The 21,674-nt window shown below is 36.8% G+C and overlaps 1 protein-coding gene across 4 annotated transcripts in view; it reads left to right on the top strand.

Annotated features, from left to right (window-relative positions):
- DMXL2 (Dmx like 2) overlaps positions 1-21,436 on the top strand; it is a 49,907-nt gene extending 28,471 nt beyond the window's left edge. Inside the window, exons 22-44 of one of the 4 annotated variants that reach the window (XM_050309816.1) lie at positions 129-294; positions 1,262-1,526; positions 2,153-3,243; positions 4,130-4,321; positions 5,918-5,994; positions 6,276-6,403; positions 7,103-7,351; positions 8,967-9,148; positions 9,526-9,656; positions 10,143-10,228; positions 10,472-10,673; positions 11,392-11,509; positions 12,306-12,368; positions 12,760-12,846; positions 12,930-13,051; positions 13,708-13,846; positions 14,237-14,297; positions 14,380-14,507; positions 15,638-15,715; positions 16,317-16,408; positions 16,988-17,040; positions 18,604-18,821; positions 19,942-21,436. In XM_050309816.1, coding sequence (XP_050165773.1) covers positions 129-294; positions 1,262-1,526; positions 2,153-3,243; positions 4,130-4,321; positions 5,918-5,994; positions 6,276-6,403; positions 7,103-7,351; positions 8,967-9,148; positions 9,526-9,656; positions 10,143-10,228; positions 10,472-10,673; positions 11,392-11,509; positions 12,306-12,368; positions 12,760-12,846; positions 12,930-13,051; positions 13,708-13,846; positions 14,237-14,297; positions 14,380-14,507; positions 15,638-15,715; positions 16,317-16,408; positions 16,988-17,040; positions 18,604-18,821; positions 19,942-20,151 — 4,138 coding nt within the window. In that variant the 3' untranslated portion in view covers positions 20,152-21,436. Of the gene's footprint in view, positions 1-128; positions 295-1,261; positions 1,527-2,152; positions 3,244-4,129; positions 4,322-5,917; positions 5,995-6,272; positions 6,404-7,102; positions 7,352-8,966; positions 9,149-9,525; positions 9,657-10,142; positions 10,229-10,471; positions 10,674-11,391; positions 11,510-12,305; positions 12,369-12,759; positions 12,847-12,929; positions 13,052-13,707; positions 13,847-14,236; positions 14,298-14,379; positions 14,508-15,637; positions 15,716-16,316; positions 16,409-16,987; positions 17,041-18,603; positions 18,822-19,941 lie in introns of all 4 variants that reach the window. The other 3 variants (XM_050309815.1, XM_050309818.1, XM_050309817.1) reach the window with 3 other exon arrangements.
- Positions 21,437-21,674: the final 238 nt, after the last annotated feature.

Genomic DNA, 21,674 nt, shown 5'->3' with positions numbered 1-21,674 from the left:
TAATTGAACCAGGAATGCAAAGCAGAACTCACTCGAGATTACAGTTTAATTTCAAGTAATGTTGCTCAAGTGATAGTATGCTAAGGTTACATAATAAATAGCTGTATACATTGCATTTCTCCATACAGGTCCCAGCATGATGAAAAGATGACTGCCTTTTTCAGCCACAACTTCAATGAAGATCGATGGCGTAAAGCTGCTTTAAAAAATGCTTTTGCTTTGTTGGGAAAACAACGTTTTGAGCAGTCAGCTGCATTTTTCTTGCTAGCAGGTTCACTAAAAGATGCTATAGAGGTATCTGCTTTTGAGAAATTAAATTTCAGTTTCTAATGTGACCTATGTTAACTGCATCCTTGCAAGCTGTTCTCTGATGAAGTTTTCACAAATTGTGGCAGCACAAAATGGGATGGTATGTCCACACAGGACCCCCTTGTGCCCTGCAGACATACCATTTACCTCCACACTACTGTGAAAAGCATCATGGAAGCTGATCTGAAGGCCAGAATAATTGTTCAGATACATCAGTGCTCAGTGGAAGCACTCTTGGGAATATCAGTATTGACCCTTCTGGCAAAACTCTGTTTGATCAGCACAGTTAAGTTGTAGCAGTGTGTTCAGCCTCCAGCTATTCTGCATGACCTATTGATACTACATTAAGTAAAAAAAGAAGTCAAGAGTTCTCTTGAAGCAGCCCTGGGATCCCTTTTCAGTGGAGCTGTGATGTTCCTTGCCACAAGGGAGATGGGAGCTGTAACCAGGATCACAAGCTAAGCGGTATCTCTCAGGAGAGTAAGGGAATTAGAGAACCTTTAGTTATCCTGACTATTTCTATGCAGTATGTTTGTTTTCACTGGAGAATGTATTTTCCTCTGAGATGTAATTCTGCACACAAGACAGTATGAAAAATATCCTACCAGTGTTGTAATAACATTAAAGTTGGAGGGTACAATTATACTACTAGATAGCTTAAAAACAGACATTTTTACTTCTGCCATATTAATTTTTTACATGCTGGTGTACCACTATGCTTATCACAATTCCTGAAATAGAGAAAAGTACACCTCTTTCCATACAGAAGAAAATATCTTACTTGGATATAGATTACTTGACACATTTTTGACCCAAAGATTAATTTATACTTTAAAGAACAGATATGATGAAAAAAAAAAATTCTGTTATGTAAACATATATTGCTATTCACTTTATTTTATAGAACTACCTTTTCCTTATAAAACAACCTTTTTTCCCCTGCCTGTCATAGGTGTGCCTTGAGAAAATGGAAGACATCCAGCTGGCTATGGTCATTGCTCGTCTGTATGAATCAGAGTTTGAAACCTCTGTCACGTACACTTCCATCCTTTATGAAAAGATTTTGGGTTGCCAGAAGGATGGAACTGGGTTCAGCTGTACTAAACTGCATCCTGATCCATTTCTGAGAAGCATTGCATACTGGATAATGAAAGATTACACACGAGCACTGGATACCTTATTGGAACAAACACCTAAAGATGATGATGAAAACCCAGGTAAGGAATAACATTAGTCTGATGGGACAAACTTACTAAGAAAGAGAAGGAGAAATGCTAAAAAAAAAATATAAAAATCTTTTTCTAATTTTTTCTGAGGATTCTCTCCAACCCACTAACACCAGACTTAGCTCCTGCTGTCAGCTTAGCTCAGGAGGGCTGTCTTTGTGGGATACTTGCTTACAATACTTCTCTAGTACTGAATGCTGTCTGGTCTTTATTCCAGTGGACTTAAGTTCTTGCTTCTAGGAATTAACACTATTCTAGCAGGATTTCCTATCCCATCTCTTCAAGATTAATGTTAACCAGACAGATGTCTACATAGGTTTCATATTGCCTTTCTTGGGGACATCTCTACTTGACTGATAATCTCAGCTATATTTAGGTTTGAATGCAATATAACAGTGAGGTAAATGAGAGAATTTAGTATCTTTCTACTCATTCAGCTCATACCTTTAATCTTTTGTGGGGAATAAGTAAATCTTTCATTTTGTTTTGGTAACTAGACCCAAAACTGTCTTTGTTCTTGTGTTTTGACAAACATCTAATGCAGGAAATACTGCAAAACAGAATAATACCATTTTAAAGCCATTTTCAAAGGATGCCTTATCTGTTTAATTCCTTAGTTATTGTCAAATCATGCAACCCTGTGGTATTCAGTTTTTACAATTATCTTCGGACCCATCCTTTGCTCATCAGAAGATACTTCAGCTCACCAGAAGGAACCTTGGCCACCTTAGGTCTGACAACTGAGAAAAGCTTTGTGGATAAAATTAATCTTATAGAAAGAAAATTATTCTTCACTACTGCAAATGCTCATTTCAAAGTGGGCTGCCCCGTGCTAGCTCTTGAAGTTCTTTCCAAAATTCCAAAAGTAAGAAAAAAGTCTACTGTAGATGCAGAAAAAGATTCATCCACTCCTCCAATACAGGATGGTGTTTCAGATTCCAAAGCCCTACAGAATGGTGCTGGAATTGGTGATATAGACTGGTCAAAGCCCATTTCAACTTCCTTTGCTTTGGATAATACTGCTGAATCTTCAGCACAATTTGACTGGAGTCAACCAGCAGTAAAATTTGATGATGAGCCGCTTACTCTTGATTGGGGTGAAGACAAAAATGGGTCAGACGAAGAGGACAAGGATGTTGGTTTAACAATGAAAAAATCCGATTCTAAGAGTGGAGAAGACGAGAGAACCCCAGACACCAGCATGGCCCAAACACCACGTGGGGAGGTTTCTGATGCAGGAGACACTGAGGTTGATGTTATTGCTGAACAACTGAAGTTCAGAGCCTGTTTGAAGATCCTTATGACCGAACTGAGGACTTTGGCTACAGGTTACGAAGTGGACGGAGGAAAGCTCAGGTTTCAGCTGTACAACTGGCTTGAAAAAGAGATTGCTGCTATGCATGAAATATGCAACCATGATGCAGGGGACAAAGACTATTGTAAAACCTATACCAAAGTAAGTGGGGATCTACTTGACCATGAAGATATTATGGATAAGCCAGATATTGGTTCCTATGAACGGCACCAGATAGAGAGACGGAGGTTACAGGCAAAACGAGAACATGCAGAACGAAGGAAGTGGTGGCTGCAGAAGAATCAAGCTCTGCTGAGAGTCTTTCTAAGTTATTGTAGTCTTCATGGGGCACAAGGTGGAGGCTTAGCATCTGTAAGAATGGAGCTGAAGTTCTTGCTGCAAGAGTCACAGCAGGTAAAATAAATTCAACTAATTTCTATTCATGAATGTGAACAGTTCCAGACTGCCAGTTATGTCAAATGCCTAAGTTTGTGCCTAGATAGATGTTGCTTGTGTTCTGCAAGTCTAATGATCAAGGTCATTTTAATGTACTTGGAGAAAGAACTTTGTATCTAAGTGTGCTGCTGTTCCACATCCTGATTCCTTGGTTCTTAAGAACCTGTTACGTGACACTAAGGATCAGGCTACCTATGATTGTGGAATATAAAAGTTACTGTTTGTATTATAGTTGCAGCATTGTATTTGTGTTACAATGGCATGATTTTGGTCACAGTATTCCTGGTACCTGTATAATAAATTAAATTCACGGTTACTGAAATATGATAAAATCTCATTCCCTGCACCTCTGCAAATCATGCAAGGGAGCTACAGGAAATGGGGTCTTAGCTGCAAAGTTCAACAAATAATATAAAGTCAGACAGGGTAGTGCTTTCTTTTATTATAGTATGGCATTTTCTACATTTATTTCATACTAAAAGAGATACTCTACAGCAATGTTAATGACTAACCTGAGCTACAGCAGATAATCTGATACTGGACAAGTAATTGAACATGCTCTAATCCTAGATTTCTCATATTTCAAATAGAAGCAGTAGGCAGCTGTTTTGGTGGTATTTGGCTTAGCACATACTTTTAAGAATAAAAAAAAGTTTGGTTCATTTCCCCTATCTGTACTGAGTAGACAGCAGTGGAAGAGGATAAATAACCTGGGAAATATATTTCAGATGTAAAATTATGCAAATAAATAAATTATTTAAATGAAATATGTAAAATTATGTCTATTTCTAAACTTATTTTTCTCAAAGCAGTAATTTTAAATACAATCTTTTCTTTTAAACAGGAAACTACTGTAAAACAGCTTCAGTCTCCGCTTCCACTACCCACAACACTACCCTTGCTTTCTGCAAGCATAGCATCCACAAAAACTGTGATAGCTAATCCTGTGCTGTATTTAAACAACCACATTCATGATATTCTTTACACTATTGTGCAGATGAAATCACCACCACATCCTAATGTTGAAGATGTCAAGGTAATGAAAAGCTTTCAGGAGATGCTGAATGATTTTTTTTTTTACAAAATGGGGAGTGAGCATGTGAAAAATTAAATGTAATGTTTGAGTTAATTTTTCAGCACTTACCCTTTCACAATACTGACCTTCTCCTTTAAGTCTGGTGAACTGAACATGCTTGTTAACCACTTGCTTTCTGACATTTTTTTGGGTCTAGTTAGTTCCCTTTCATCCAAATTCTGGTTTTTCTCAAGAAACTATTCCAAATGCCAATGTTCACTGAAACACTGAATTCTTGGCTCTTAAAACAGCATGATCTGGAAGTTAGCTATTTATTCTGATCGAATCCTGTAGGGAAACTAATGAAAGCAGAGATGAGACTGTAAGTTATATTATAACATTCTATTAATATAGATACTATAAACCTTACTGTAGTCCAGATTTCCTCAACTGTACGAGGGTTTTTTACAGAGTTGTGGTGAAATACTTTATCTGACTGTGTACTTGGGGGTGAATAAATTCTATTCAGATTCAGTAAATACAGGAATGGAAAAAGCCAGAGCATGAGACTAGGACACAGTTAATTAGCAAGAACCTAAAGCATTATTTTGTATATTTAATGACCATGAATACCAATCTAAATTAATTTGACTAAATGAAAGTAGAGAAAGAATAGGAAAGTAAATGGGATGTCCCACTGCAAGGCAGTTATATTCAGAAACCGGAACCCAAGCTCATTTACTTCTCATTTTCTCTCCTCCATCTTGACTACTTCTCCATCCTGCATTATGCTACAGCAAGCATCTTTCTTACTCTAAAACTCATAAATTCTTAAAAGACAATTCAGAAAGAAGAGCTGACACTTCCTAACTGCAAGACAACCATTTAAATAATTCATAGTTTTAATCTAAGACCTAATATTTGATTAAATGGAAAGACAGTAGGAAAAGATAAGAATAAACACAGGGTGAGTTTAAAAAAGTTTACTTTTTTAACAGTTTGACAGTACCATTTCCTTCACACTGTGGATTTCATTGAACTTTCCAAGAAATCCTTGCACTTCTTCTGTTTAAGAACTGGAGTGTTTCTGTTGCATTGTGAGGCAAAAATGGAGTTATTCTTGGTACTCCTGGAGACTTATGGAAATTTATAAGCACATCACTGAGATAAAAAAAGAGATTTTTAGATGAAGTAATTATATGATTACACAAATTTTTGTATTTTATGCATATTAAGCAACTGTTACTACATTGAACTGCAATGTTGTGTAGTACAGCTTCCAGGAACCATTCCATCAAATTCATTGTCATAACAGGACATACTTAATCACTCCTTCAGTGTGCTCATTTACTGTGGCTGTTCTGTATTAGAATCAAGTTAATTATCTTGACATAATATTAGAAGGTTTTGACTACCATCAAATTATCTTGAACAAACAGTTGTGACTTTTCTAAGCAAGACATTGTAAACTTAAAGTAACATTCAGTTACTATTTCTCGCACTTGGTTTAAAACTAGGACAGCCCTGCAGAACACATTTCCAATGTTCTTTAAAAAGAATTGTCGTTTGCTCACGTTTTATATAAAACATGTAGCTTATTGGTTCTTTTTATTTTAGGTGTACACACTTCATTCTTTAGCAGCTTCACTTTCTGCATCCATTTACCAAGCACTATGTGACAGCCACAGCTACAGGTAAAGAGGGAAGTTTTCTTACAGTCTTACCTTTGCAGTATGCTTTGTGTATCCTAAATGGAAATTCTTCCTGCATGTGTCTAAAAAAGGGATTAAATGTTTGTGCGTGGGTAAAGATATTTACACAGTTTACACATTGCTAGCTTTGATACACATGATCAGTTTTACACAAATAACACCAACCATTCAGGTTTTGTCAATAAACAGTAAGAAAACCTGATGTCACTCTCACTTGGAACACTCACTTTCTCATCAGAAAAAACTGTATTTATCTTTAGCAGTCAAACAGAAGCCAATCAGTTTACTGGGATGGTTTACCAAGGACTGCTTTTGAGTGATCGCCGCAGGCTGAGGACAGAAAGTATTGAAGAGCACGCAACTCCAAACTCATCTCCTGCTCAGTGGCCTGGTGAGACAAATATAAGGTTATTTTAAGCACCACTGGACCAGCTCCACATTTCAGAATTACTTCACTGCCCTGTAATATGATGTTTGTGACTTAGTTCTCAAATTAATAAAAACCTTTAACTTTTTCACTGATCAAAACTAATTAAAATAAACTTTCTATATGGCCAACATTTTGCTTGAAGAAGAAACTGTGATCTTTAGGATAAAGTCAGTGATCATTTGTCATTCTAAAATGTTTTCCTCCAGCCTGCTTACCCCTTAGCAAAGCTATTTCTGTTAGCTATTTCTACAATACTGTCTTAAATATATGCTGTAGTTGGTATAGCTATCAGAATAGCTAATTCCAATGTATGAGTGTAAATTTAGTTTTTTGAGGTGAACTGTGGAAACAGTGCAGGAATTTCATAGATATGCTGAGCTGCCCGTAGTATTTGCAGAGAAGTTCAATGCAAAAGTCACAGACCCAAGAAGGCTTTTTGTAATTTTGATCTTTATGATTTAAAGAAAACCTATTAGTATATTATATATTAGTATGTGTGTATATATATATGTACTAACTATTAGTATGTTTTGTCTGAATAAAAGCATCATGTATTAGTGTATATTTAACATAAAATGTAGAAGTGAAACACTTCCTTTTTTCCCCCATTTGTCCTCCTACTCATTTGATGCAGAATTTTTCCTCTTCTTCTCTTTGCAGGCGTGAGTTCACTTATCAATCTATTAAGTTCAGCTCAGGATGAAGATCAACCAAAGCTCAACATCCTCCTTTGTGAAGCTGTGGTAGCTGTCTACCTGAGCCTCCTCATCCACGCCCTTGCAACCAATTCCTGCAATGAGTTGTTCCGACTGGCTGCCCACCCTTTGAACAGTCGCATGTGGGCAGCTGTTTTTGGGGGGGGAGTGAAGCTCCTCGTCAAACCTCGAAGGCAGTCAGAAAATATTCCAGGTACATCCTTCTCTAAAGGTCATACTTGTGATTTGCATTTTATACCTTTTCTTTTATACCTTTTAGTAGCCTGGTAGGAAAGGTTTCTTTCCTTTTAAAGACCAAAACCAAGCCAGCAGGATTTTAGAATCTACTGGCAAGAAAACTGTTACATTAGCTAAAAAGCAGAAGGACATATTAGCCTTGCAGTTGTCATTTGTAATGGCACCCAGCACATTTTAAATTTGCCATAAAAATTGTAAAGTTTTTGTATTACTAATATTACTATTAGATGCTTACTTATAACACTTTTCAGGACATTCAGCCATAATTTTTAGTGAAAAAACAGATTATATAAATCAGTGTTAATACCTCTGGGGTTTTGTTTGTGAGATGAGTGCTACTGTTTAATGACTGCAGTAAGCTGGAAACAGTATTTCTGAAACCAGTTTCTATTGCAAGGTAGGATTTTACCTAGCAGACCACAGAGGAGAAATATCAACTTCATCTGTCAGAAAAACAGTTTTTGCATATGTAAGCTCCAACTAACACCAGACAAAGACAGATGAGCAAGTCTTAATATGCTGCATGAAGAAAAGCAAAAGTGGAGATTGAATTCAGGCTCTGAAGACAAAGACAGATAAAACCATTTGTCATAAGTTTTCACACTGCAGCAGTACTGCAGATCACATCACATAGACTTTCAAATCAACAATAGGATTGAAAGTTATGCAAAAATTAGACATTCCATATCCAAGATAGAAAACCAAACAGTAATAAGGCATTGCACTATTATAAGTATGCACAACAGGTATTTGTCATTCGTGGAATAACTTAAACTCATTTAGGGCAGTTATTTTCGCAAGGTGTTAATATGAATAACTTTTATAAGTTGTGTTATTTGAGATGTGTTCTGTTTTCCTTTAATCTACAAGCTACTACAGCTTCTGATGTTTCAGAGGATGGTAACGAAGGTTTGTAAAGACTTGCAGTGCAGATGAGTGTTAGTAGTGGCTTTTGGAAAAAAAAGTTTATAAATATCTAGTTCCCTTGTAATAAAGTAAGTGTGATCTTCAATGTTGCCTGGCCAATAGGACTTCAAAGAACAAATTCCACATTAAAATTTTGATAAGTGTTAAGGCATTTTAAATCATAACACTTGAAAACAGACTTCAGGTGTCAAAAAGCCTGTCTCTTTATTCAAATTTTCTTCTCTGTCTTAAGAGTTCCTTGGCTTATATTTTGATAACTACTGCTAATAGTACAGCTTACTGTGATATTTTATATATTACTTTATTTCTCAACAAAATTTCTGAGTTTCCTAATTTCTCTCTTGAGAAATTTTTAGATAAAAGATTTTTTTCTTAAAAGGTACATCTCCTGAGAACTTAATCCACTACATAAATGTAAAAGAAAATATACTTCTCATAATGTGTCCAATATCTAAATGCCACAGTTATTGAATTTATCATAAGTGAACATTTTAATGATTACACTTACTTTATTTAAGCTGCCTTTGATTCTGAGTCAGTAGAAATTAGTACCAATAACAGTGGTGTTGGTTGCTTCAATTACAAAATACAGCCATTTTAAAGATGCAATATTAATATCAGCTTTTTTAATTACCTGAATTTAGCACCGCCTCTTCCATCAGAAGAAATGGATAAACATCGCCGCCGGTTTAACATGAGAATGCTGGTGCCAGGAAGACCAGTGAAAGACAGCAATGTACCACCACCTGTACCTGCAGAAAGACCCTCTTACAAAGAAAAGTTTATTCCTCCAGAACTCAGCATGTGGGACTATTTTATGGCAAAGGTAATTTAAAATGGAAAATGAAAGTTACAGTTCATAAAAGGGTATTTCTTCCCTTAAGTTTTAAAGGATAAAAATAATGTGAAAATTTTGAGTGCTCTTTCTTGTAAGATGCAGAATATTATCCTCATAATAAAAAAGGAAGAAGTCTATTACTTCACCTTCAAAACATGTCTCTTGTCAATAATAGAGATTAACATTTTTCCACTTGCTATTTGCTTATATTATGGGGAAATTTATTTACAGGTTAAATTGCTGTCATTTAAACTCGATGACAGTGATAATTGAAATAAGAGTGTTGAATATTGAATTTCGTTGAAAATTGAATAATAAGAAATCAGAAAATAGGTTTTATAGCAGACTTTTACTTTACATTGCAGCCATTTCTTCCTTTATCAGACAGTGGTGTTATATATGATTCTGACGAAAGCATTCACAGTGATGAGGAGGAGGATGACGCTTTCCTCTCTGATGTGCAGATCCAGGAGCACACAGATGCCAATTCTTACAGGTTAGCAGAAACTTTCAGTATTTTAGAACAATTATGTCATGTGGTTATCTTTGCTGCCAAATCCAAAAAACAATACAGGTCTTCAGCACCATCCAGTTTTAAGTCAAATAACTTTAGTACTGTGTGTTATCTGTGGCAATGGGATTACTGAAGTGACAAATTCTCATCACAGTTCCCCACTAACTTGCCAAGAAAAAGGGATTAGGAGGTCAAGGCTGTGTGGTTTGCAGTTTTTTGGGTAGGGGAAAACAAATAAGAAATCCCCATCTTCATTTTTAAGACACAAAGAGCATAAGGTACCACAATGCCAGCTCCAAAAAAATGTTTTAGACTACTGATTCAAGCATGTAGGTTTTTAGTGAGGTGCAGATTAAATACAACACTTCTACACTGTTATTCTAACCTGTGTATTTGGTTGAAGAAAAATATTCTGTAGATAACTCTTAATGTTGTTTTAACATAACTAAATCTGTTCTTTTTACACAGTTGGGCACTTCTACATCTGACAATGGTAAAATTAGTTCTGCACAACATTAAGAATTTCTTTCCCATTGCTGGTCTGGAATTCACTGGTATGTTAAATCCTGCTTTACATTTTATTTTTCTTTTTATGTGGCTCTCTGTAAGACTTTGCTTTTTAATTTTAATTTTAAAATTTAAATAATTAAATGCCTTATTTTTTACAATAGCCAACGCATAGGTTTCTTTTCATGTTTATTTTTTGGATGGTTGTATTATTCTGTGGGTTTTGTACACACTGTAACTTAAATTGGTTTTTTCCTCTTAAGCTTTAATTAAGTAATATTTCTGTTTAGATCTGCCTGTAACATCACCATTGGGCATTGCTGTAATAAAAAATTTGGAACACTGGGAACAGATTCTTCAAGATAGAATGGACCAGTTTGAAGGCCCACCACCAAACTACATCAATACTTACCCCAGTGACCTTGGTGTAGGTGCAGGACCAGCTATTCTCCGCAATAAAGCGATGATTGAACCTGAAAACACACCGTTCAAGTAAGTGTTCTTTTCCTAGCAAAGACACATTCTTTGATGACAGAAATTCTAAAAAGTATTTCCTCCTAATGTTAAACATGGCAGCTGGGAGGGTCAACTGTGTCCTGGGGGGCATCAGGCATCACCAGCCGGGCGAGGGAGGGGATTGTCCCACTCTGCTCTGAACTGGGGCGGCCTCACCTGGAATATGGTGGCAGTTTTGGGTGCCACAATATAGAAAGGGTGTAGGGCTGTTGGAGAGCGTCCAAAGGAGGGCAACAAGGATGGTGAAGGGCCTTGAGGGGAAGCTGTATGTGTTGCAGCTGAGGTCACTTGGTCTCTTCAGCCTGGAGAAGAGGAGACTGAGGGGAGACATCGTTGCAGTTATGACTTCCTTGTGAGGGGAAGAGGAGGGGCAGGCACTGATCTCTTCTCTGTGGTGCCCAGTGACACGACCCGAGGGAACAGCCTGAAGCTGAGTCAGGGAAGGTTTAGATTGGATATCAGGAAAAGTTTCTTCACCTGGAGGGTGTTTGGGCACTGGAACAGGCTCCCCAGGCCAGTGGTCACAGCACCAGACCTGTCTGAGTTCAAGAAGTGTTTGGACAACACTCTCAGGCACATGGCGTGACTCTTGGGGCTGTCATGAGCAGGGCCAGGAGTTAGACTTTGATGATCCTGATGGGTCCCTTCCAACTCAGCATATTCATTATTTCTTTCCTCCTTCTATTTTATCCAGATCAAAGGATTACTCAGCTCTTCCAGCAAAGAGGCTCTGGCATTTTCTTGTGAAGCAAGAACTTCTTCAGGAGACTTTCATAAGATACATATTCACAAAGAAAAGAAAACAGAGTGAGGTAAACAAAGGATGTAACTTCTTTTAAAAAGAAAGCTCAATTATAACTGTTCCTCAGTCTCCTCAGTATTTACTTTAATTTTTCTTTCCATTTTTCATTAATATTTCAGTTTCTTTCATTTAAAAGTGTTTGGATTTTTTTTCAAAATCAACATGACTGTCATGTTGTTGATTGGACTATCAACTGAAAAGAATATATGTAGACAAGACATAGCTCACCTTTATGTATCTGAATACTGTCCTAATAAAAAGAACATTTGTGATAATGGTAATAAGCAAAGAAATTTGAATATTCATATAATATTTTTTGGTTTGTGATACAGAAAAAGAAACTTAAATGCGCTAATAATTTGTGTATATGTATATATGCATGAGTAATATATACATATAAGAGTAATATTATATAGTAATATATAATATGGGGCTTTACGAATTATACCAGTTACAACTGCTTTAAGTTCTAACTGAAAATTTAAACCAACACATAAATGTCATGGGAAATAAGTATATGGTTTAGTATCTTTAAGAATTCCTGTAAGTATGGAGTTTGTGTGTGTATTACTCCTCCATTTATTTACTATATCATACATCTTGTGTTCATCTAGGAGGCATTACATTTTAAGTGAGTTTGTTTAGATTCCTGTCTTAGTTTCTGTGCCTTTTATAAAAAGTTAAAAATACATTTGTCATCATTTACTGACAGAGTGGCCTTTAAAATCTAGTTTGGAATGTTTCATTCTTTTTTTATATTTGTTTGTGCATGTGTTTTGTGTTTGTGACTGTGTGATGTTATGTAGTCTGTAGAAGATCGTGTGGAGCAGGTCAAACAAAACTGCGTAGCAGAAGATCACAAAAACAAGGTAGTATTCCTTCTCCCAAACCTCCAGCACATTCTTAAAAGTTCTGTGGAACTGGCTTTCTTTCTCTAATGTGACTAACAGAAGCTGTATGTTCTGTGTAGTCTGTGTGGCAGGCTTTTAATCACTGAACTAACTTCAGATGTCCTGATAATTGGGATGAGTGAAAACCTCATAAATAGTGTTGCACACACAACTTGTTTCTTATGCTCAAACACAACTTCTGGCTTCTAGAACACCAAAGAGTATGAGAAGTCTAAAGTTTAGCTTCCGAATCAATGCTGAGGCCACTGAACTTTTCTTGCATGAATTTTGTATAGATTTTTGCACTCTGAACGTACTGCTTCAAAATGAATTTTCATGCTAATTGAAGTTTTTTATAAATGTTTTGTAGGTTGAAGCAGATCTTGGCTACCCTGGAGGAAAAGCAAAAATCATTCACAAAGAATCAGATATGATAATGGCATTTGCAGTTAACAAGGTAAGCCTCACATACTACAGGAAGTCTAATAAAAAGAATCCTAATTGTGTAGTTAGTATAAATTTTGTGTTTGTGCTGCATAGGCAAACAGCAATGAAATTGTTTTGGCATCTACACATGATGTTCAAGAACTTGATATTTCAGCTCTGCTGGCTGCTCAGTCATTTATATGGATTGGGGAAGAATATGACAGAGAATCTAAAAGGTAGGATTGTTTCTTTGTGGTTATATTAATAAGAGTATTGATTTACTGTGAGGCTGAATATATAATACCTGTGTAGGCACAAATGGAGCATACCAAAAAATTTAATTACTCTTCTTCAGTAAGTTTCAGGTTGCTATACAAATGAGTGAGGGAATGCAAGAGAATGTTTAGTTGTCTTTAGGCATGTTTACACTGCACAGTGAAGTCAAATCCCATGATGCATAAGCTAATAAAGGAATACCTTAGAAACACTGTAGTTCTCTTGCATCGTTGCAGTGTGGAGGGTAGTTGTGGTAGCTGATGCTTGTTCTGTAATACAGCAGGCTGGATTACTGTCTGCTCCATTACTGTGCTGAGATCTGTGAGCACTCCTCTGTACCACACTCCCTTGCACACTGCACACACAGGTCAGGAATAGTACAACAATATTCTTCTCAGGAGAGCTTATATCCTTATATTAGGATCATCTCTTGAGATTAAACATGGATAGCTTTGGAGCACGTGGAAGGAATTTGTACTATGTAAGTGCAGGAATTATCAATTCTCATTATAATCACTTCCTCTACTCACTGTCCTTAGGCTCTTGACAAATAAGCAAAGAGCATTAGGAGCAAAGAAACATTTGTTTAAAGCAGAACACTGCTGTTCTTTCACAGTTCTGATGACATTGACTTCCGTGGTTCCACCACAACACTCACTCAGTCAACTGCCCCGTCATTTGGAGTGAGTCAGATACAACCATCTCCATCCATGCCATGGTTGGGCACTGGTCAAACCAGCACTGGAGCTGGTGTGGTAAGTACTTCAGTGTATGCAACTCAGGAGAGCATCACTTTTTTTGTGTGTTGTTTAGTAGAGAGACCTGGTATGCATCAGTCATCATGCTGTTAATTTAATGTTGGCATAAAAGGCCAATGGTGACCAGTTACTGGCCAAAAATAAGGCCAAACTAAGGATTTTCTTGTATACTGTGGCACAGAATTATTGTGATATAGAAAACGATGGTACAATCAGGCTTTTTTCCTTTCTTGTAGGAGCTTTGATGTAGGACCATGCAAATATTATTAGTTTAACAAACTTTTTTTAACTGGGGGACACTCACCACGTAGTAGTGTAAACAAAACTGAAGAGTGTGTTTATGTCTTTTTTCAAAATTATTCTCATTTTTCTTTGTTTTATATTAAGCTTATTAAAAGAAATCTGAATAACGTCAAGAGAATGGCTTCGCATCCTGTCCACCAGTATTGTAAGTGAATCACACGTAATAGTATGGAATAGACAATTTTCTACAAAATACTGTAGTATTAATGAACATCTTTTCATCTCAGACCTTACAGGAGCACAGGATGGGAGTGTTCGAATGTTTGAGTGGTCAAGACCCCAGCAGCTGGTTTGCTTCCGACAGGCTGGGAATGCCAGGGTTACAAGGATGTATTTCAATTCCCAGGGCAATAAGGTAAGTACAACATTTAGGGGTTTGGGGTGAGGGATTGGGTTTTTTATTCATAAGGAAATGCTTGGTTGTGCTGTGACCTCTAAAACAGTTGTAACTGGTGACACACAGAACTTTTATGATGTCCTACAGTGATGGTATGAGCAGTATCATTCATTTTGTCTGCATGTGGGAGCTTTGTAAATAAACACTGACCCTTATTCTCCTTTCTCTTCTGTCACTTCACACTGCTATCCTGTATCCCATTTGCTTCATTTTTACACTTTTTTAAACATTTAAAAAAACTAATGGGCATCCTTATTTTAGAGAAACACACTTGTATCAGTAATAGAATCATAGAATCATTAAGGTTGGAAAAGACCTCAAAGATTGTCAAGTTGCATAAAATGTGATTTAAACTGATTTTAAAATTGTGTTTTGATTGTGTTTTGAGATACTGCAATCTTACCATCACGTAGGAAACAATCTTAAGTCAGAAACTGAGATGTACTAGTTGTCACTGTGCTTCACACAAAGGTCGCTCAGGTGGGACTCATGAAACCCAACTAAAAGGAGAAAATATAAAAAATAATTATAAATATTTCTAAAATTATTTTGTAAAATACAGAATATACTGTATGAGAAATACAGTATTAATATACAGCTGCATAGAATATACAGTATTAATTTTTATGCATTTTGGTTAATAGATATAAGTGTCATTTTACCATTCATGATAAAAAGTCCAGTCCTTCCACAATTGTCCTCATCATGCTTTTATGATATGTCATGCATCTTCCTTTTTTAAGCCTTTTCAAGAGGAGTCATGATGCATCCGTAAGCCTTAGCATTTAACATTAGGATTTGAAAGATAAGCTTCCATGCTTAAAAAGCCTCCATTTCCAGAAAAGAGTTGGCTATGCAGCAGAGCATCATTCCTTAATCAATAAACAATCAGCACTGAACTCACTTGGCATCTAAACTACTTTTTTGTACCTGACCATCGGTGTTGTTGATATTCCCTTTACAGATGAAGGTTTGGTGGTTTAGGTGGGCTTTTTCCTAAAGTTGGCAGTTTACTATTATTAATTATTATGAAGTAAACATCCAGTAACCAGTACATTATGATAATAAATGGGATTCATTCCTTGCAGTGTGGTGTTGCTGATGGTGAAGGTTTTCTAAGTATTTGGCAAGTAAACCAAACCACCTCAAATCCTAAACCCTATCTGGTAAGTAAACAGAATTATTTTTTTTCTTATTATAGAGGAAAGTGAAGTCTCTGAGACTTCAGACAGGCCAAGAGCATATGACTTTACTGAGACATTTTTGATTTTGCTGCTTTTAGTTGGCATACTTTGTCAAAACAGCTGTAGAGTTTCAGTAGTACACCTCTGGAAAACTAATTGCACAATAACCATAAGCTGCAGTGTAATTAGAAATACTACTTCAACATTACCCTTGATGAAATTAAAAATCAGAGCTACAAGTAATGACTTTACAACGCCAAAATTAGTAAAAATGCACTCTTCTAATTCGTTTCACTACTTCTTAACAGTACATGAAAATCATGCTTAATTTAAAGTTCAGGCTGTTGTCATACACTATATTATGGATTTGCTAAGGTCACTAATTTTAGTATCTCTTTATTTTATACTGGATTTTTAATCCATTGTTCCATTCTCTGAGGTTTCAAACGTTCAGTTTTGACCTCTGTGTAAAAGACTGCTTGTGTTTTGCTATCACTGACATCAGAGTCATAGTAGTAACTTTTGATGCAAACAACATCTGGTAAGATTGCACCTTTTCTTATGTGTTTTGTTTTTTTAACAGAGTTGGCAGTGCCACAGTAAAACCACAAGTGACTTTGCATTCATAACCTCTTCAAGCCTAGTTGCTACATCAGGACAATCCAATGATAACAGGTGTGTTTAAAGAAACAATGAGGAGTTTCACCAAGACTACCTGTTCATCTCCATTAACGTGGTAGCTCTTGGTGAGCTGATTAATGTGTGACTGACATTCTAAGGCTCAGTGTTCTAAGCTTTGTTACACCTTGAACTTGCCAGATGATTTCTTTGAACATTATTCCTTCAGTTGCTTGCTTCCTAAATTTATTTTTTGTGAGGAGTGGTCAATAGTTAACCAGTTTTTTCAAGTTGTATTCCAAATGCAGTGTGATGTGATGCCGTTGCTGGGGGGAGAAATATATTCGGCAAAGGGGATAATTCTTCTTGTCCAAAAAGAAAAACTTCTATAATGTCTTGATACAATCAAGGATTGGTACACATCTTAAAGGTAGAACATATAGTTCCACTAAAAAGCATAAAAGAACAGAGAAAGGAATTAAAGTTCTTAGTTTTTAGCATATGTTTTCCAATGACTACAGTGTCAAGGGCTCCTTGTTCAGTTCTACCTTCTAGACTGACATAAAATGTGAACCCTTTCTGAGTCATGAATCACTTACTAACAGGCTGTAATGACTTTCTTTTCCCCCCCCTCAGAAATGTGTGCCTCTGGGACACTTTGGTTTCATCTGGTAACAGTCTTATACATGGTAAGTACTGCAGTGAAAATTAAACCTCTGCTTCTTATTGACTAAAGAAATACAGCTTGTGAATGCATTTGGTGCTAAGGAAAAACTTTTACTGAGAAACAGGTCTAAGTACGTGTTGCACAGGGATGCATGAACCAGAACTGGTACTAAATATTCTCTAGCATGATGGTAATCTGTTCTATATAGAAAAGTCATAGAAGATCATAGAGTCATACATGGTTTGGGTTGGAAGGGACCTTAAAAATCATCCCTTTCCAAACCCACTGCCATGAGCAGAGACACCTTCCACTAGACCAGGTAACTAAACACTCAATCCATCCTGGCCTTGAACACTTCCAGAGATGTGGGAGTCCATAGGGTCATACACAAAGCTCATTTTATGACAATATTAATAAAGTCTAAAATATCTCAGCACAGTTCTGAAAACAAAAGCTAACAGCAGACTAATTAAGGCTGCATTATCAAACTCTTATGCTTTCACTTAAACTGACACTTAATTAATATATCCAGTACTCTGGTGAAGTACAGAAGACAACTGTAGGTTATAATAGAAGCAGTTCCTTCTGTCTGCTATTGTCTTTCAGTACTTGAAGTGAGTTCTTGGAGATATTTGTGTCTATTTGACCAAGTTAACAATTTCTTCTTTCTGTAATAAAATTCTATCATGTTGCACAATGAAAGGAAGACATATAGAAATCGAAGTATGACATCCTGGGCTTTTAAAAGAGTAAATTCAACCATGAAAAATACCTGCAAGCAACTGCAATACTTAAATAAACAATAGGGGCATCCTAAGATTCATATCTTAAAACTAGGAGGTTGCACTAAAGTTCAGTCTCATTTTAAAGACACTGAGGTAAGGCTTCAATGAAAAAAGGTTAGGAAATCAGAATCAGAGAATATGCTGAGTTGGAAGACCACAAAGATCATCAGGTCGAATTCCTGTGCCCTGCACAGAACCATCCCCCAGAGTCACACAGTGTGCCTGAAAGTATCATCCAAACACCTCTTGAACTCTGTCAGCCTTGGGGCTGTGACCACTTCCCTGGGGAGCCTGTTCAGTGCCCAACCACCCTCTGGGGCAAGAACCTTTTTCTAATATCCAACCTAACCCTCCTCTGACAAAACTTCAGGCCATTCCCTCAGGTCCTGTCACTGATTACCACAGAGAAGAGATCAGTGCCTGTCCCTGCTCTTCCCCTCACAAGGAAGTTGTAGACTGCATATAATAGTACGTATCTATAAGATAATTAATGTTTAATTTTTTTTAGTTCAGCTATAGTTTTTTAGGTCAGGAACTCATATGCTGAATTTTGTATTTTCTCAAATCATGAGTTCAGCTATGCACCTGTATTCTAAAATAAATTAGACTGCATATCATACTTTCTTGTGCATTACATCTAGATAGCTCTTACGTCAGCTGATATGACAGTACCTATATGAAGGAATGTATCTGTAAAATTTAAAAATATTCAGATAATAATTTACAGAAGAAATGCTTTTTAAGATTGAAAGCTACTTACAGTTTCAAGTCTATTGAATTCTGACATTCTTCTTCTTCAGCCTTCACTTGCCATGACCACGGTGCCACAGTACTTCAGTATGCACCCAAGCATCAACTGCTAATTTCTGGAGGTAGGAAGGGATATATCTGCATCTTTGACATCAGACAGAGGCAAATCCTGTTTACCTTCCAAGCCCACGAGTCAGCTGTTAAGGCCCTTGCACTGGATCCTTCTGAGGACTATTTTGTCACAGGCTCAGCAGAAGGCAACATGAAGGTAAGGGATTGGAGGAGCTGCATTCTATAGGAGAGGTGTATTGTCATATGTTGATCAGCATGTTGCAAATAGCCAGATAAATGCAGTAACAAAACAAAAAACAAACCCAAAAACCCCAAACCTACACTTGATATACAGGATGCTTGCCTTACATTTATAATATAAACTTAAATATACTAGTAGCCTTCTAAAGCAAGTAGGTTTTCTCCTCCTCTAAATATTTATCTTTTTAAAGCTGTGAGACTGAATTTTAAGTGGATAAAGCAAAGTGCATGGTTCTGAAATCTTAGCTTTGTTTTTCCCTCTCTCTTAAAAGTGTTGTGGTTTTGCCTTTGAACATTTCTTTGCAACACAGGGGGCGCTCAGCAACTTCAGCGTTGTGTAAAGTTTCTGAACACCAAGTTGTACTTTTTCTCTTGATGCCCCAGACAGCTATTAAGATGTCAGAGTAGTAAAAAACGAACATCAACATCAAAACAAATAAACAAAAAACCAAACCAGAAACCCAGTCCCTGTTTAAAGGGCTCTTTTCATGAATACTAAAGGAAGGAAATACAAGAACATGGTAAAGAGAAGGAGAGTAAGATTTCTTTCCTTTTAGCTGGGCTGCAAACTGTTTAATAGGTGCTTTCTGTACCTCTGCACAGATCGTGGCTTGGCCTTGCTGAGGGCTCCTGCTGCTTAGGACACAACAGACAGCCATACTTCCTATGACTCTGCATGTTTAATAATTGTGCAGCTTACTCCCTGCAGCATTCCTTAGCAGGAAAGCAACTCCAGCAGCTGGAAAGCTGGCCATAGTCATCTCGGATGAAAATGCAACCTGTCCTTTCTGCAGCTTTCATGGGAGGGAAGCTGGGAGGAGGACTCTGACTAGGTACCACAGGGCCACCTCATCCTGCCCAGTGAGAGCTGGTCCACCCTAAGGTAGCCTTACACTGCATCAAGAACCTCCCAGGAGTCTTGGACTTGTAGTAATTGTTGCTACTAGGCAACAAAAAATATCCTTTATCTTTGCTGAATAGCATTTAGAACAACCAGGAATCTGAAACATTAGGGGGAAAAATACAAATCCTTGAATTTTCATCTCCTTTTGTCATTTGTCGTTTTTTTGATACAGGTGTGGAGACTGACTGGCTACAACTTAATTCACTCATTTAAAAATGAACACGCAAAGCAGTCCCTTTTCAGAAACATTGGTGCTGGTGTCACCCAGATTGAAACTGTGCAAGGCAACCGAATCTTCTCCTGTGGAGCAGATGGCACTCTGAAAATGAGGGTTCTTCCCAATGCTTTCAATGTACCTTCAGGCATTTTTGACATTCTGTAGCGTTATGTGAGCTAATCCTGGTTTTATATAATGTCCCTTTAAGTAGCTAAAAACACAGTGATATGCACTGTGGAAAGAAAATGTGTTTCCTTTCAAAGCAGTGACTGCAGCATTAAATATTGTGGGTTAAAAGATAATTAAACAAACAAACAAACAAGAAAAGCAACACTTTTACAACAGGTATATTTTGAATATGCCCATAAGGATCCGTGGGGTGGAAATGCATGTACTGTATTGTGCAAGCAAACAATTCAAGTCGGTACAGTTGGACAGAGGGGGGTTATGGTTCAGTAACCCACAAGCTGCATTTAGTGTCTTGCAAAGATTCTGACAGTTGTCAGTCACTTAACAAGCACTGTGGCTCTATAAGTCAGTCAGCATTTCTGACATGATTCTGATTACTTTTATTCCAGTTTTTCCCACTAATTGAAGCATGTGTACAACTTCTCATTGTAAAATAGTTTAGTTTTAATTAAGGGTACTCGGTGTATTTGATTTTCGCCAGAAAGTGTAATGGATGCAAATGCCGTGGCACATGTGCAATCAAGGATGTACTGTGAGAGATGTATCATTTTATGCTGAGATTTTTTTCCAGTTAGTATTATTGCACAGTTGATACTGTAACTTGCACATCAGCATATTTTTAAATGCGATGGTTTTTAATTTGCACACTATTTTCCTTTCTTTCTGAGAGCTATGTTTTCTATTGGACACCTGCCTTTACTTTAGGAATGTATTGTAAGCACTAAATGTTTGTAGTGAAGACATTCATCATTCTAGTCAGCTTTTAGTTTTTAAATTCACTTGTCCAGAAAATACTTCATTAAATGAAGCTGTTAAGAGAATACCAATGGAAAATATAATGCCACATTTCAGATGAATGTCAGGCTTTATGTGGCCAGCTAGTAAATAGTGGATAAAACTGGTAATTAAATTATTACCAGAGTATATTGTATAAACTATGCAGAGTTCAATATTGTTTGCTTGTAATATAACTAGCTACTGTTGTCAGATGTATTTTTCTGTTGTAAACAAAAACCATGTTCTTCGATGACTGGAACGGATGTCTGCGTATTTAAATGTTAACAAACTGTCTTATTCCTCCAATGAAAATTTTGATGTCTGTGCTGTATTGTAAGATATTCTAGAATAAAAAGCACCTTTCGCCAAAGGTGATTTTAAATTGCAGCCTGTGAAGTATGAGAATTATGAGAAGAAAGAAGAGTAAATGTCATTGTTTAGTTTTCCCTTTGTAAGTTAAATAAATTACTTTTATTTCATGGAACAGCCCATTCCAGAACTCTTGCTTATATTTAAACAGATTTAACTAAATCTCCAGTAGACTGACTGGACGCCACCTGAGCTAGCTTTAACTTGACCTCAGACTGCACTGAGCTAAAAAAGATTAGCTGAAAAGGTTTTGTTTTCAGCTGTTCTAGAAAAGCATAAAGTTAACAGAACTCAGCTCCATAGCTGCAAGAAGCACAGGCTGGTCCTGTCACTGAGAAAAGAGGCAGAATTTT

This window comes from Myiozetetes cayanensis, unplaced genomic scaffold, assembly GCF_022539395.1.
Source record: "Myiozetetes cayanensis isolate MyiCay16 unplaced genomic scaffold, myiCay2020 scf14, whole genome shotgun sequence".
Taxonomy (NCBI): domain Eukaryota; kingdom Metazoa; phylum Chordata; class Aves; order Passeriformes; family Tyrannidae; genus Myiozetetes; species Myiozetetes cayanensis.
The sequence above is the reverse complement of the archived record's forward strand: the minus strand, read 5'-3'. Positions and strand labels throughout refer to the sequence as shown.